Source organism: Parus major, chromosome 7, assembly GCF_001522545.3.
Source record: "Parus major isolate Abel chromosome 7, Parus_major1.1, whole genome shotgun sequence".
NCBI lineage: Eukaryota > Metazoa > Chordata > Aves > Passeriformes > Paridae > Parus > Parus major.
In genome coordinates, this window is record NC_031776.1 from 28,746,684 (window position 1) to 28,761,301 (window position 14,618).

The 14,618-nt window shown below is 45.8% G+C and overlaps 1 protein-coding gene across 1 annotated transcript; it reads right to left on the reverse strand.

Annotated features, from left to right (window-relative positions):
* Window positions 1–2,550: 2,550 nt before the first annotated feature.
* Window positions 2,551–6,828, reverse strand: TMEM37 (transmembrane protein 37). Its single transcript, XM_015633921.3, has 2 exons — window positions 6,725–6,828; window positions 2,551–5,897 (listed from the first exon to the last, which is right to left on the reverse strand). Exons 1-2 carry the CDS (start codon window positions 6,743–6,745, stop codon window positions 5,325–5,327), a joined length of 594 nt encoding a protein of 197 aa, XP_015489407.1. The 5' UTR covers window positions 6,746–6,828; the 3' UTR covers window positions 2,551–5,324.
* Window positions 6,829–14,618: the final 7,790 nt, after the last annotated feature.

The window sequence follows — 14,618 nt, forward strand, 5'->3', positions numbered from 1 at the left end:
AATGTAACCCTAATTTTCTCTCTGGCCTATGAGACCAGGAAGGCTGAAACAACTTGTATGTTCCCTCTCTGAGAATTAAACATTCATCCTTCAAGCCAAAGCAGCTGTTTGTTTTAAATGCAAGTGCCTCCTTCCAGCATAAATGAAGAAATACAGATTCAGAGACACAATAACATGTAATTAATTAGATCTGATGCAATTATTGGCTCTCACACGAGCCAGTGCAATAGCACAGTCCTGCAGTGCATAGTGAGGACCAGCACAACATTGGGAGGAGTCCAGGCTGAGCATAATACCTATCTGTACAGGGGCATGCCACATGCCCCAGAAAAAAAAATGATGCTGGTTTTTATATTTAAAACCCCCAGTTGTAGCATAAATTATTGTGTTACATGGCCATTTTGGTTTTATTTGTCTTGCCCGAAATAACCAAGAAAAGGAATTATTCCCAGATTCTCTGTAACATGCTTCAGGCAGCAAGCACAAGCCTTGTTTGATTGAAGAGCTAAGGCTCCATAAAAACTCCTGGATGTCAGCTGGAATTTGGAGTCCTCAGCTCTTGGCAAAGAGCACGTCCACTCGGGAAGATACCAGAAGCAGGCAGCCCCTGGAGTTGTGATGCTGTGACCTTATTCTGGTTTCTGCTGGGCACAGGAAGCTGCTGCCAAACACCACCCCAGGGGGACGGGTTCTTACCTCCCCCATCCCCTGGGCAGGCACTGCAAAGGCTCCCTGCACTGCTGGGGAATCTTGTTTGTTTAGCTGTGCTGAAGGATACTAGAGAAAAGAGCTCCTTAGCTCTGGGGACATTGACATGTTTATAGGCAGATGAGGAACAGGAAAGCAGATCTCAGCAAGCAATGGAAAAACAAGAGATGAAGGCACAGAGAATGAACACAAACTCCATATTCATAGAGCCCACCCACCTCCCTTTCACTGCACTTGCTCCTGGGTATTCAATGTAAAGTCCTGGGTATTCAATGTAAAGCAGGTGGCTTTACCAGTAAATAGGACCCGAGTACCACCTTCCACCCAAATAGTTATCATTGTTCAGGGACACTGGTGACAGCCTCTGGCTATTCACTCCAGGTGCCCTGAGGAGCCAGCATAGCAGGCAGCACCTCCAGCCTGAGCATCAGCAGCCTAAGAGATAATGAATTTAAGAGGAAGTCATGAATGGATTTTCTCTCCAACATGGCAACAAGGAAGTTCCTAGCAAAACTGTCAAGAGAAAAAACCAATAGCAGTGCCGTGAATAATTACATTGTGCAACGTCTGAGTGCAGGAGAGCTGAAATGGGCTGCTTCAGAAGGGTTGGTACCGATTCAGCGGGCTTGGGTCCAGTGAAGGTGAGAAGCCCCAGGAATTCAGGCAACACCCCTTTCCAGGACACTGCCTGGGGCAGACCTTGTTTTCATGCAGAAATGAGGCCCTTCTTGCATGTGCTAGCTGACTTAGAAGGTTGAGAAGGGCCATTATCAGCTTACCATATGTCCCAGGAGAGGGAAAGAGAAAGCAGGTGAGGACAGTCATATAATGCATCTTTGTAATCACCTTCCTGCGGCTTGCAAAAAGCAAGCAAAGCTTAACCCCATTCCTGGTGTCCCCACAAGCACGGCTGATGAATGTATTGGAGACTTAAAATAACTTGCTCTAGGGGACCCTACTGAAGCAGGGAGGCTGGGCTAGATGTCCTCCAGTGCACCCTTCCAACCATAACCATTCTGTGACTCTGGAAAAATACAGTCCAGGCAGGATACTTCCTCAGCTAGTATCAACATTTATAACATCAATATCCCTGTATCAACATTTCCTTATTCTTATCCACGGGCAATGGCTTGTGTACAAGTGTCTAATTAAAGTTAGTAACTAAGTCTAAACGGCTCATTAACAAGAAGTGATGTTCATTACCCTGCTTTTAAGAGATGTTAAACTGAGACAGGCCAATGACCTCTCCTGTTGGAAAGAGAGCACCAGGTGCTAATTAACTCGAGATTACATAAACTAATTCAATGGTGTAGCTGGGAAGCTATTTTCCTAACATTTAACTAAACCTGCTAATTCAGTGAGCTCTGAGAGAAAGACTTAAACACATTTGTACTCAGATAGCACTTCTTGCAGGCTAGACAATCAGAGCTGAGGAAAAAAGCAAGGATGCTTCAGACACGGGGTGCAGTGTGGGAACAGGAAGGTGAAGGACACAGGAAAGAGCTCTTTAGCTGGTAAACAGAGCACATGCAACAGCAGGAAATCATTAAAGCGCCTACGAGGTTATCTCAAATTCCCACGAAGCAACACAGCTGACTGCCCTTCTTGTTTTGCAAGACAAGAAAGCAGTGCTGGCTTCTCGGGCTGGTGCAGACACACTGGAGGAAAAGGGAGAGGGGAGCATGTAGTGGCCTCAGTTCCCTTGGGCAGAGCTTGGCAGAGCACCAAGCAGTCATTTCATCATCAGTTTAGCTGGGTAAACACACAGAATGGTGCCTGGGAGATTATGTAAAACCCCACTCATCCCCTTAAATCTAAAGGTAAAAAGAGTGAATATTACAATTCTTATTTCAAATCAATTTATTTAACAAACTTCAGGAATACTGTTTGACACTGCCACACATTTCAGAAAATGAACAGTGACCCACTGTTGCACAGGTTGCTTTATATAAGGATGTCTCCAAGACAATCAACTCTGTTTTGTAGTATTTAGCTGTCAAAATGCATCTTTTCCCTGTGTAATTAAGTTGAGCAGTACTATACAAAACCATTTGGAAAAAATACTCTCTTTTCCCCAGGGAATTCCCTACCCCCAACAAAAGGCCTCTTCTTCAGCTAGCAGAGGGCATCCTAAAATCATTCACAATTGCACCATGTCTAGGGTGAACTCAATGGCCAATTGTCCAGTCTCCCTCTAACCCAAACAGGAGGCACCAGCCTGGAACCCGTTCTGGTCGTGGCTGCCTTCCAAGGAAAGGGATGGAGGCACAGCCTCACTCTAGCATGAGGGAGTGTGCACACAGAAGAGATTTCCAAGTCTGGATGTCACCAAAGTGTCACTCTGAAGTTACATTCGTGTTTCTAGACAAACCACAGACACCCTTACACATAGGGGAGCTGTCCTGTCTGGCATGGGAACCTGTGGGCTGCACAACTTTATTATTGGTTAGTTAAGATACTGCTGGTACACCTGGTTAACAACAAAGTGCAACAGTTTGGGACCAGACTTGGCAGGGTCTCTTTGGCCTAAATGTCTCTGCTAAAGCCAACAGCACCATCTCACACAAGCATCTGCAAGTTCAGCCCAGCGGCACATCTTCAACACTGCCATTCAGCAAATCAAAAGCACCCTCACAAACAGACACAGTCACAAGTGCAGTTTTTCAGAGACAAGGGCACAAGTCCTTGTCATTGAGAATGGCCAAGAAACCTCAACAAAGCCCCAAACATTACAAGAGCTTCAGGGGCTGTCTGGTAGCACAGCTCTGCATCATCTTGACAGAAAGATGAGCAGATTCATGTACAAAAGTACAACTTGCACTGTCCAGAGCAAGCCAAGTCTGAACCTGCATTGCAAAACAGGCTTAGGAGTGTTGTCTTAAGAAGTTACAGAAGTCCAAGGAGTGGAGACTGTCCTCCTGAAAGCAAGCAAGTCCACAGGAGCACATTCATCAAAGTGTGGCACATTCAGCTCAGGCACAGCTTAAGATTCTTAGCTTTCAAAGACAAAGCTGTTTACTCATGGCTCACCTACACAGGCTTTTTGGCCTCTGTGCTAAGATGCATTTGTTTCAGGTGAAAAACCGTGTCAAACTTGCTGCACAGGAAGCTAAAACCTTGCTCAACAGACAAGGTACATGGATGAAGCATGTAGAAACATTTGTTCTAAAACAATGATATAAGCAACTTTACTAGTGGATACAAAGCAAACAGTAAACCAGAACCCCTGAAATAGTCTGAAGACAGTTTTACCTGTGAGCAACCAAATGCTGTGTGCTGGACAGGGAGAACACATGTAGGGCAATCTACTCTACAAGTGAGGTCTTCTTTTACGTAAGACACCACAGAGAACTTCAAAGCTGTAGCAATTTTAGAAATCTTGACTCAGACATTGGCAGAAGAAAGACCAGCTTTTGTATAATAGTTTTGGCCAGGTCTCTCAACATTTCTACCAGTGGTGACAGATTAGAGCTGCACCCATCAGCCCCTCCTTAGGCAATCACGGGCTGCTTCTCCTCCCAGGCTCACTGTTAGAGGAAGAAAAGGACCTGATCTGGTCAGGAGGATCCAGGGTTTTCTCCTCCCATAAGAAATGCTACAGGAAGCAGATTTCCCACTGCCCCAGAGAAAACCATGATAATCAAAACACATCCCAGAAGCTATGGTGGCCTCTGCATGGTCTGCCCAGCCACAACACCCCATGAAGCCTCTGCAGAGCTTGTCCCTCTTGCCCCAAAGAACAAAGGAAAAAAAAACCAAGAGAAATGCCCTGTTACCGTAAACTTTGCAAGGGTTGTGAGAGCCAGTTTGGCTGACCTGTTGACACATGTCCTTCAGGGGTGGCAGGAGAGTGGTGACACTGGGGAGAGGCCACAAACACATGGATATGCATTGCTGCCTGAGGAAAGTGTCACATCCCTTCCCTGTGCACCTCCATCACCCAACATCTACTCCTGGCCCCAGGTCAGCACCTCTGTCTGAAGTGTCACCAAAAAACTGACCAAGAAAAGAACAGATAAAAGGAACATGCCAGAAGTAAACAAAACCTGTGACCAGATCAAGTTCTGTGTGCCTTCTCTTTTGAAAGAAAAATGAAGGAGTAAGATCCAGTGAAGATTTTCAATACTGCAGTGAATACCAGTGAGCATGGCCAGGCAGAAATCATCTGTGCCTGAGCCAGAACAAACCCATGGTTTTGGTGAGACACACCAAAGTTGTATCACACTCTTCATAGGTATGTGAATATGGGGAAAAGCACAGCAACACCAAACCCACAGCAGTACAGGTGTTGTGCAAGCCTCAGGTCAACATGTGGGATAGATTGAAGTCTTCCAAATCTCTGCAAGTTTAACAGGACACCTTCTGCTTTAATCCACTCCTCCAGAAAACCATACTGCAGTTGCAGTCAGTCCAGTCTCTGCTTGGCTGGTGTTGCACAGCCCTCCATGCTGACCAGTGGGTGGTTCTGTCTTCTACAGGCATCAAGACTGACTCATGCTTCCCCTCCTTGCACACAAATTAAGACAGGGCATCCTTTTCAAACTTCATTAGACTCTCTTTTTTCCAGTCTAATTGGCAAAGCTGATTACACAAAGGCAGAGGTACATCTTTTGTGCCTAGATTTTGCCTACCCCGTTCCTGAGGTGTGTGAGGCTGTTGATGTGAAGTCCACTGATTCCATTAAGGAAGAAGAGAAAGGCAGCAACGAACTCACACCAGTATGTCAGCGTGAAGCCTGTGAAGGTGAGGTGATCCTTCACCAGGATGGAGAAGCTCAGAACACCAGTGGCTGACAGCAAAAAAGAGATGAGGATGAGAACGGAACCCATTGCCCATTTCCGCCTGGCATTGGCATCATCGCAGACTTGGGACACCATCAGCAGCTCCAGCCCAAATATGGCAACCACAACAGCAAAGGACACCATGCTCCTGATGGGAATCACCCCCACGCTCAGCCCTTCCACCTGGGCCAGGCTGAGGTCTGTGACACACTTCAGGACGCTGTCATTGCTAACGGTGCAGAAGTGCCACAGTCCAAAGAGCTGCCCCCTCGCAAAGAGCCAGCGGCCATCGCAGATGGAGATGGACGACAAGACCACGGCTATCGCCACGCACAGGATGATCAGGCTCCTGATGAGTGTCTCAAAGAAGGACTTCTGTGGTCTCCGGTGTGCCAGCAGCTGCTGTGCCTGAAAGGGAACATGAGATAAAAACAGAGCTAACAGCGGTGCTTCAGGGTGAAAAGAAGCCAGAGGGACAAAGCTGTGGGACTCAGTATTTGAAAATATTTACTTGTGCACATCAAACCCCTTTTCGCTAGGGAAGGCTGTACACAGGAGAAAGGAAGGGTGGGTGAAGCTCTCCCGGTTCCCTGGCTGCACAAACAATGCTCCCACGTCAAGGCCTGGGACCAGGATCAGAAAAGCTCTCGGCTGAACCAGGTCCCTGCCCTACGGTCTTGCAGCACAACCTCCTGCTGGGGCAGGGCTGGAGGAAGCCACCGGCCCCTGGGAGGATGGAGGTCGGTGGCTGGGACAGAGGAGGCGGCAGCAGCGGGCTGGGGGGGCTCCTACGTCCCAGCACTGCCCTCCCGAGCTGCCTCCAGCCGGTCTCTCCTCCTCCGGCCGGCAGCAGCAGCGGCCCAGACCTCGGTCCTCACCCCGGGGTCGCACGGCTCAGCTACTCCGGGGCTTGGGGGAATTCTCGTCTCCAGCCCCCGCGGACCCGCACCTCCCCTCCTCACCCTCCAAAAAATAACCCTCCAAGTGACGAGATGCAATGGAAGGTCGAGCCAAGAGCCCCCGGCCCCCTCGGAGAGCCACGTGCGGCGGGGCGGGGGAGCCGCGGCCCCGGGGAGCTGCCGCCGGCCGGAGAAGGCGGGAAAGGGAACCCGGCCGGCTGCGCCCCGCTGCTCCGGGAAGGCTCGGAGCTGCTCCGGGAAGGGTGGGAGCGACCCCGGCGGCGCAGGGCCGGGCTGAGGCAGCAGCCCCGCGGCGGGAGGGGGCTGCGGACGTACCTGCGCCCCGATGGCCGTCATGCTGCCGGCGGCGCCGAGAGACGCGGGCGCGCTGCGGCCGCCGCTCTTTATCTCCCCGGAGGGCGGAGGGCAGCCCCCCCCGGCCGCCACGCCCGCGGGGCCGGGGCGCCCTCCGGGCCCCCCCGCGGCTGAGTCAGCAGTGCGGCCCCGACGGGCGGAGCCGGGCTGGGCCGGGTCGTGCCGAACCGAGCCGAGCGAAGCGAAGCGAAGCTGCTCCCCCCACAGCCGGCACCGCGCAGGGGGCAGCGCTGCTCTGGCCCGGGGCACGGACTCGCCCAAGCCCGCTGTAGTGCACGGCCGCCGGGCAGGAGGTGTCCTGGATGGTGGCGATGCCTCTCGCCGCGCTGTACTTCACCCGTCCCCTGTCCCCGGCTGCCGGAGGGCTCGAGGTGTGCTCCTGCCGCCGGGAACAGTTTGTGTTGTAGCGCCAAGCCTTGGTGCACGGGGAGGCTGCCCCAGCCCTGCCCGCTCGCCCGGGATAGCGCAGGAACCCCGGGAGCGTCCCTGGGGCTGTAGTGATGGGCTGCGGTGACACCCGGCCCCGGAGAGCCCTGTGGCTACAGGAACACCCCGCCCTGCCCTCGCCGCCCGGTCCCCGCCGTGTCTGGGCCGGTGTTTGTGTTCCCGAAGCCGTTCGGCACCGGCCCCGCTGCAGCGATGGCCTCGCACCTTGGGCCGTGTGAGCGCTCTTATCTTTTACCAGCCTGCTCGACCTTACCTATTTCTACCTGTACTGTCAGCAAAAACCTCTCTGCTCATAAAGCTTTACGCCTTAGCTCTTTTTCTCACTAATGTTTTGCCGTCCTCTAATGAATTACTGACTGCTCTACTTTTTTTTTTTTTTTTTTTTTCTGAAAGAACTTTTTAAAAACCTAAGAAAGCTGGCTGTTGCTGTGTCATCAGAAACTCTTGTTTTACTGCCAAATTCTGATTTTGACTCCAGCAGAGAGTCTGAGGTCCAGTGGACACCCCCAGGGGTCGTTGTTCTGGGTCTCTCTCATATTCATAGGGGTCAGAATTTGGCCATTCCCTTTCTAGCCAAAAGGAGTTGGAAGACTCTCCTTCTCCAATATGGGCTGGTAGAAGTTATTATTACTTTACCCTTCTTGCAGCTTCCATTTCTGAACTAATCATCTGTCTATACAGATTGTCTCGTTATTTTAATCTCTATGCAATTCCATAAAGGTTTACTGTGCTTACTTTAAAACACCATTTATGTCTGCTGTGATCAGTCTGGGGGTGTTTTCTGTAACACTATTTCTAGCAAGAGTGGGTGTTCTGAACAACATTTACTTTAGTTTTCATACTTTTAATTTTAATGATAAATTATGACCTTTTCATTTCTCTCCTCCTGCACAATCTTTTGTTTAAATGTTTCTCTATAAAGTTGTATACAATGTTAGATTATATTTCTATCAGACACAGAATTGAGATTTTCTCCTTTTGCAACCCATGGCAAATCTTTGCAAGGTCTGTTGTTAAAACTTATGTTGTGGGTTTATGGTCAGCAACATATTTTGTTTTCTGAATGTGCTATCCAACTTGAAAACTTGGTGCTTGCCACATCCCTTTCATCTTAGGTTCACCGGTTGATAGAAGATGCTTATGAGGATCCTGGGGTCTTTATTCCACAGGTTAAACAACATTTCTGCATTGCATTGTGCAGACTGATTACATGCATTTGATGTTATACCCTTCCATGTCAAAGTTCCAAATTCAACAATATATATCTATTTTTGGCTCAAAATGCACAATCAGGTCTTTTTGTCTCATTTGTTGCATGAACTGAATAAAGGCTGCTTGCATACTGAACAAACACAGACAAAATATACCAACTCATATCTGACAAAAATCTTGATGTAACTTATACTTTCTGTAACATTGGCTCAATCCTGCAAAGCATTAGGCAGTTAGGCCCACAATTAGAAAATCATTAAGCACAGATCTGCATTTAAAACGACTTGAGCAGTTAAAAATCTTAACTTTTAACGGTGAGGGTTCTGATCAGCAAGATAATTGTTTTATTTTTTTCTGTAAAAGCCCATGGTAAGGTTCATACGAGTAAAAACATTCATAAAAAGCCTTGATGAATGAGGAAATTAAAGTGGTTACTTTTGAAACCAAAACTGTTCCCCTGTCATAATTAGATTCTTTAGTAAATATATAGTTATGTGCCAAGCCTGTTCTTTGAGGAAAAAGGGTGGTAGGGGATGGTATACTTTTTCTGCAAACAAGAAATTGCTTCAATGTTTTGTATTTAATTTAGTCTCCCCAAATATAAATGAGAATTAAACTGGACCTGGAATTATAATCAGCATTGAATAGGCACTTTCAGAATCACTTTCCTGAAGTCATCCCAGAGAGACTAGTTATAAACAGTGAGTACTTAATTTCTGCACTTGCCTGGCTGGAGATACCTTCTGGTAAAGCTGCCTGGGTTTAGAAAGCCTGTGAGAACTCTGCACCTTTTCTAAATGTAATGAGTTTATCTTCATTGCCTCATTACAAAACAAGCCAAACATATTATCTGACTTTAAAAGAAAGAAAGAAAGAAAGAAAGAAAAAAAAGTGGGAAAATGCCTCTATACTATTTTTAAAAATCGTATGTGAAAATAGTATTTTACAATAAAAAGAGATCAGTGCTGTAAAAGAAAAAAAAAACCAACATTTTTTGTCTGAAAAATACATCACCTATGTAATTACAGCAGAGTAAATAACCTTTAAAGCACTTTAGAAGTATTTTTGGTTGTGTTAATGTAGAGTTCTTGGTATATTGCCAGTTTCATTATTTTGTTTAGAAAGTCCCTTTTCTCTATTGTTTAAGTAGGCATTTCACATCCTATCCCTGGAGAGAAAGTTTTCGGGGAAATGTGTTCATAAATAATGGAAATTACCAGAGACTGTTTTACAACACAGAAATAGGTTCATCTGGTTCATTTAAAACCATGAGAAGTTTAACACTGAAGAATCTGTTCCAGGTTTTCTCCTGCAGAAGCTTGGAGAAGGTTCAGACCGAAATCTGATTGTCACAAGGGGCTTAGGGAGCAGTTGCCCAGTGAACTGAAATCACTCAGAGGTGAAGCAGAACACAAGTGACTGAGGCACCACCAGTCCAGCTTCATCTGATCTTGAAGCTGGTTACTTCTGCAAATGCATTTTTCTGTTTAACAAAATTCTTTCTGAACACATCTGTAATTCTTGGCATAGCAACTCACCCGATGAGGCATTTAAACCCTCATTTTTGTCAGATCCCTAGTTCAATATGTCTCTGCAGAGAGAAGTGGAACTGATCTTTGAGACAAATACATCTTGAGTATCTTGCAGACTGAGACTTTGGGAAGTGTCCAAGGTCTGTTTGGGGAGGAAAATGTTACTATTTTTTTTTTATCTTCCCAAAGGGGTGAGCATGTAGAAAGTGTTGGGAGAAAGGAGGAAGAGGCTGTCTCCTGTCACTGTTCTCTTGCCTTCTCCTTTTCCTGGTAGCAGACTAAAAATCTGGGTTAAAGAAGGTGCATTCAGCTCAGGCTGGGTTCAGGCTAGCTGGGCCTGAACAGAGCTTCTGGAATGGGGCAAAAAGTCAGCAAGTTGCTGGCAAGCTGCTCAAACCCAGCAGCTTCTGGGAACACAGGCAGTCATCCTAGGTGAATCGTGCCCCAGGCAGCAGCATATATAACAAAAGGGGGTTTGGGTTGTGCCAAGGCCCACACAGCTCAGACCAGCCCCTTATCACAACTACTTTACCTCAGGATTTTCCTCCCATCGCTGCAAGTTATTGCAGCCAAGCGGATGAACTCCTCCTGGCATGTAAAAACATGTAAAGAGGAGAAAGCTCCTGGGCCAGATGGTTTCACTTTGCCTCCTGCCTGGACACCTCTGCTGTGCCACAGAAAGGCAGACTGGCCACTAGACAGGGGCTACCATGTGTCCCTGCTGCCCCAGGCTCTCCCAGTCCCTGCTGGCTGTGCATGAGAGGCCTGGGCTGCTGCACATGGCAATAATACCCAGGGACACTCCACTCAGCTCTGGGTCCTATTGCTCACCCACGTCAAACAGTACTTGCTGAGGGACTCAGCTGCGTTAGGAACATGCTGATAATGTGGGAGTCCATTACAGAGATTTTATCCCCCACCTCAGTTAAGTCTAAGAAAAAGAGAGACTTTAAACAGGACAGGCTTAAAGGAATAGATATTGTATCCCAGCAAGAATTGTTTTTTCACCACTGGTCAGTTTTTGGACCTACCTCAGCATCACATTGCAGAGATTCATCACTGGGTGCACACTCATTCTGCTTCAGATTCAGCCTTTTTTAGGGACTTCTGGCAATAGTTACAATGGCTCAGGGAATACCTCAAAATGTTTGCATCTGACCTTTCTGACAAATCTGCTTTGAAATATACATTCTATACAAAAAAAAACCAAAACAAAAAAAAAAAACCCAAAAAACCACAATTCAACTTTAAATCTTTTCACAGTACTAGAAAATTTTGGAACTGTATTTCAATACTATGTAAGTCGGGGAAAATAATTCAGTTTCTCAGCTGTCACATACATATTTCTTCTATCAGTAAAAAGTCAAATCAAGAGAATTAAAAGTATGAAGTACATTGAACTGGTTAGTGCCTCTCTCAGGTTCAGAACTTACTCAAAGGAGCAGGGTTTATTAGAAGACATACCATTACCTCAGGCTTTTGGGAAACACAAGCTGGTGCCTTGCATGTTTTGGTGGGGACAAACAAGGTGTCTGCCTGGCTATGTTGGCCAAGTAATGTAATTGTTTTTATTTCCAGGGTGTGCTCTTTTGATGCAGCTCATAAATATATGTGTACTGGGAGTAACTGGGAATGAAAGTTAAAAAATCACTGCAGACAAGCTCCATGTGAATTCAGTATTCTAAAGATAACACAACTAAGCTGTGTTTACTTTCAAAAAGCTGTAACCTTCACAGATACCCTGATTCTAGAAGAAATACAAGCTTGCTCTAAAAATGATAAAGAACCATCTAAAATAGATTGGAAGGTACTTCATAGACTTGTGGGGAGGAGAAGAAAATTAAATTATATTTTTGTTCTGTTCATAACTTTTAGCATTCTGAGTTTATTGCTGTGAATGCACTCAAATGTCTTATATCAATGTGGTATCAACTCGTCTTACTTCTACACAGCTTTCACAACTTTGAAGACTGTATAACCTATTTCTGGGGTGACAGCTGTGGTATTTAGAAAACTGTCCCAACCAAAATACACTATCTTTTGTGTCTCCCCAATTAATAATCAATTTTACAAGATGGCTTAGATGGCCAGTCACCCCAAAGTAGTATTGCCCAATTCTGTTTGCTCGGAACACTCAGGGGGAAGAGCAAATATTTTGAACAGCAGCAAATGCAATTGTCATTTATTTTTAGCAGTATCATCAGGGTCAAGTAAGTTCAAAGGTTAAAATGCTTCCATCGTGGAACAGGATCACTCCAGATGAGTACTGAAGAATTTTGAGCCAGTTGTACACTGCAGTCAGCTTTGGAGGGTCTTTTAACCAAACTGAAAAATTTACTTTACAGGGTTGAAAAATCTGTTACAGGCCTTAAGTAACACACCAATACTGATTTGTTAAATCTGTGCTAGGAGTGCTGTACCTTCACATGTTTGTTAACAGCAAGCAAAACCCATCAGAAAGAGATTTCCAAGGAGAACATCATCCCTTTCTTATCTCTACCTGCAGTGGGTGCCAATGAGCTCCGTGTTGCTCTGCGCAAGAGGTAACCATATAAGCACGATAGAAGGATCACTGTCTTATCACACACAGGAGTTAACATTTATTATTGCCATATCCAAAGTCCAGGTTCCGTCCTGCACACTGCAAACTCAGCAGAGCAGAGCTGAGTGTGTGTGTGCCAGCTGGCCTCTGACCTCCTGCGTGTTGGGCTGCCTTCGGTGCACGTCCCTCCTTCCCCAGCACTGCGAGGATCAGGATGTTGCTGTCCTGTCTTTGATCTAACAAAGAGGAAATAACAGCAACTCCCTGAGTGGGTGTCAGAACAATCCCCTGTTTTGCAGCACTGCCCAGCCATCAAAAGTACCTTACTGCATGCAGAGCAATGGCTCTGGCTTATATTTTGGTTTGAGGCTTGTTGCTTCTCTTTCTGATCTCAAGACTGTGTACGATACTGGCTGTCTATTTTTACCATCTTATTTGCATAATAAAAGCAATTACCTCTACCTACAAATCTGTTTGTAGATCCCTCAAACTACCACTGCCCTGGTGTCACTGCTGCCCAGCTGTTATTTATGCAGCCCAGGTGCCTCACACACCTTACCTGTGAGCACTAGGCGGTCACTAGGTCAACAACATTTTCAGGCAGCCCAGCATCCTTACACATTTACAGACATTCATCCTGCTGCTAAGACAACCACAACGAGCCCCTTAGCTCAGCTCAGTCTACCTCAACTCAACAATTACTACCCATCCAGCCAAATTTTGTGTTGCTGCTTTTTGTCACAAACACTGTGCACAGTCACCACCAGTACCTTTGCTTCCACCTCTGTGCCTTTTGTAGTCACTTACTGCTTAGCTATTTCCACATCTTCAATTTTTCAGCTTTCTCCTGAAAGACACAGTTGATTGCCAAAGAGCAAGCTAAATAATAAGACTACTGATATTATTTTCTCAAGGATGGTGAAGCTGCAAGCAGAAAGGTGTTATTACAGTAAAAAATTAAGTATCCAAATAAAGACATACAAGGTAGAGTTCTCAGTCACTTGTATTACTTGGCAAATAGCATTATTTCTGAGCCTGGCTAAGAGCAAACCCTCTCTGGGATAAGAACTGTGTACAAAGTGATGTTTTCCTAACGCTAGAGGTATGAGAAAGGAGAGCAGCACTGGAACAATTAATTGTTCACAGAGGAAACTAATCCAAATGAGGACTGAGATATAGAACTTGCTACTCCCAGCTTATCCTTTAGACCCAACTCCACCAGTTAGCAGTCAAAAATTCTGGCTACATCTGTTTTGACAGAAAATGTGCTGGCAAAAAATGTGTGCTCACAGTGCATCAGCTTCCAGCAAATGAGAGCAATGTGGGAGCATTTGCTGGTGTGAGCTTTGCTTTCATAAAGGTTGGCAGAATCCTTTAAGGATAACCAGCTTCACAAAATACAGCTGCCAAGATGGAGCTATAGAAGATGTGGAATTTAGGGCTAGAGAAGAGGTAAAAGCATTTCTTATGGTGAACATCTGCTCTTACCTCTCTCTTGCAAAGTAAATGAAGACAATCTCAAGTAACGGAGGATATAAGAGCAGGTAAAAAACCCCAAATGTTTATTTTACTTAGCCAGAAGAACAAGGAGGAACAAGAATAAATTGCCATTTTTGTTTTGCTCTGTATCCTAACACATTTTGAAGGACAAAAAGCAGCTCTAAGAGCATTTCCCATTAAAAGTAATAAAGGGGGAAGTTACAATTTTTGAAAGCATGTGAAGTAATCTCCAAATCTATTACTTACCATGTATAACTAGCTACAAAACTGTATTTACCTAGACAGATACATAATCTAGTTTCCATCCCTATGTAGTTCTACAAATCAATTGTTTATCTGAGAGTGCTTGAAGTCCTCACCTATTTAGATGCCAACCAGTACAGCAGGAATTATAATGCCTTTTTCCTGTGTAAGGTTGTGATTTCATCCTCAAATGCTCTATGCTGGAATAGTTCGGTGTCACATTTTAAAAGCAAAATCTTCCCTTTCCATTATCAGCAGCTCCAAGAGACTGCACTAGGCAGACCAAAACAACTGGCTTACTACAGACAGTCACAACTGTGTGTTTTGTAATTGAACTTCTGCTGATGATCACTAAGTCTTTCTCTTCGAGCAGTCTTGC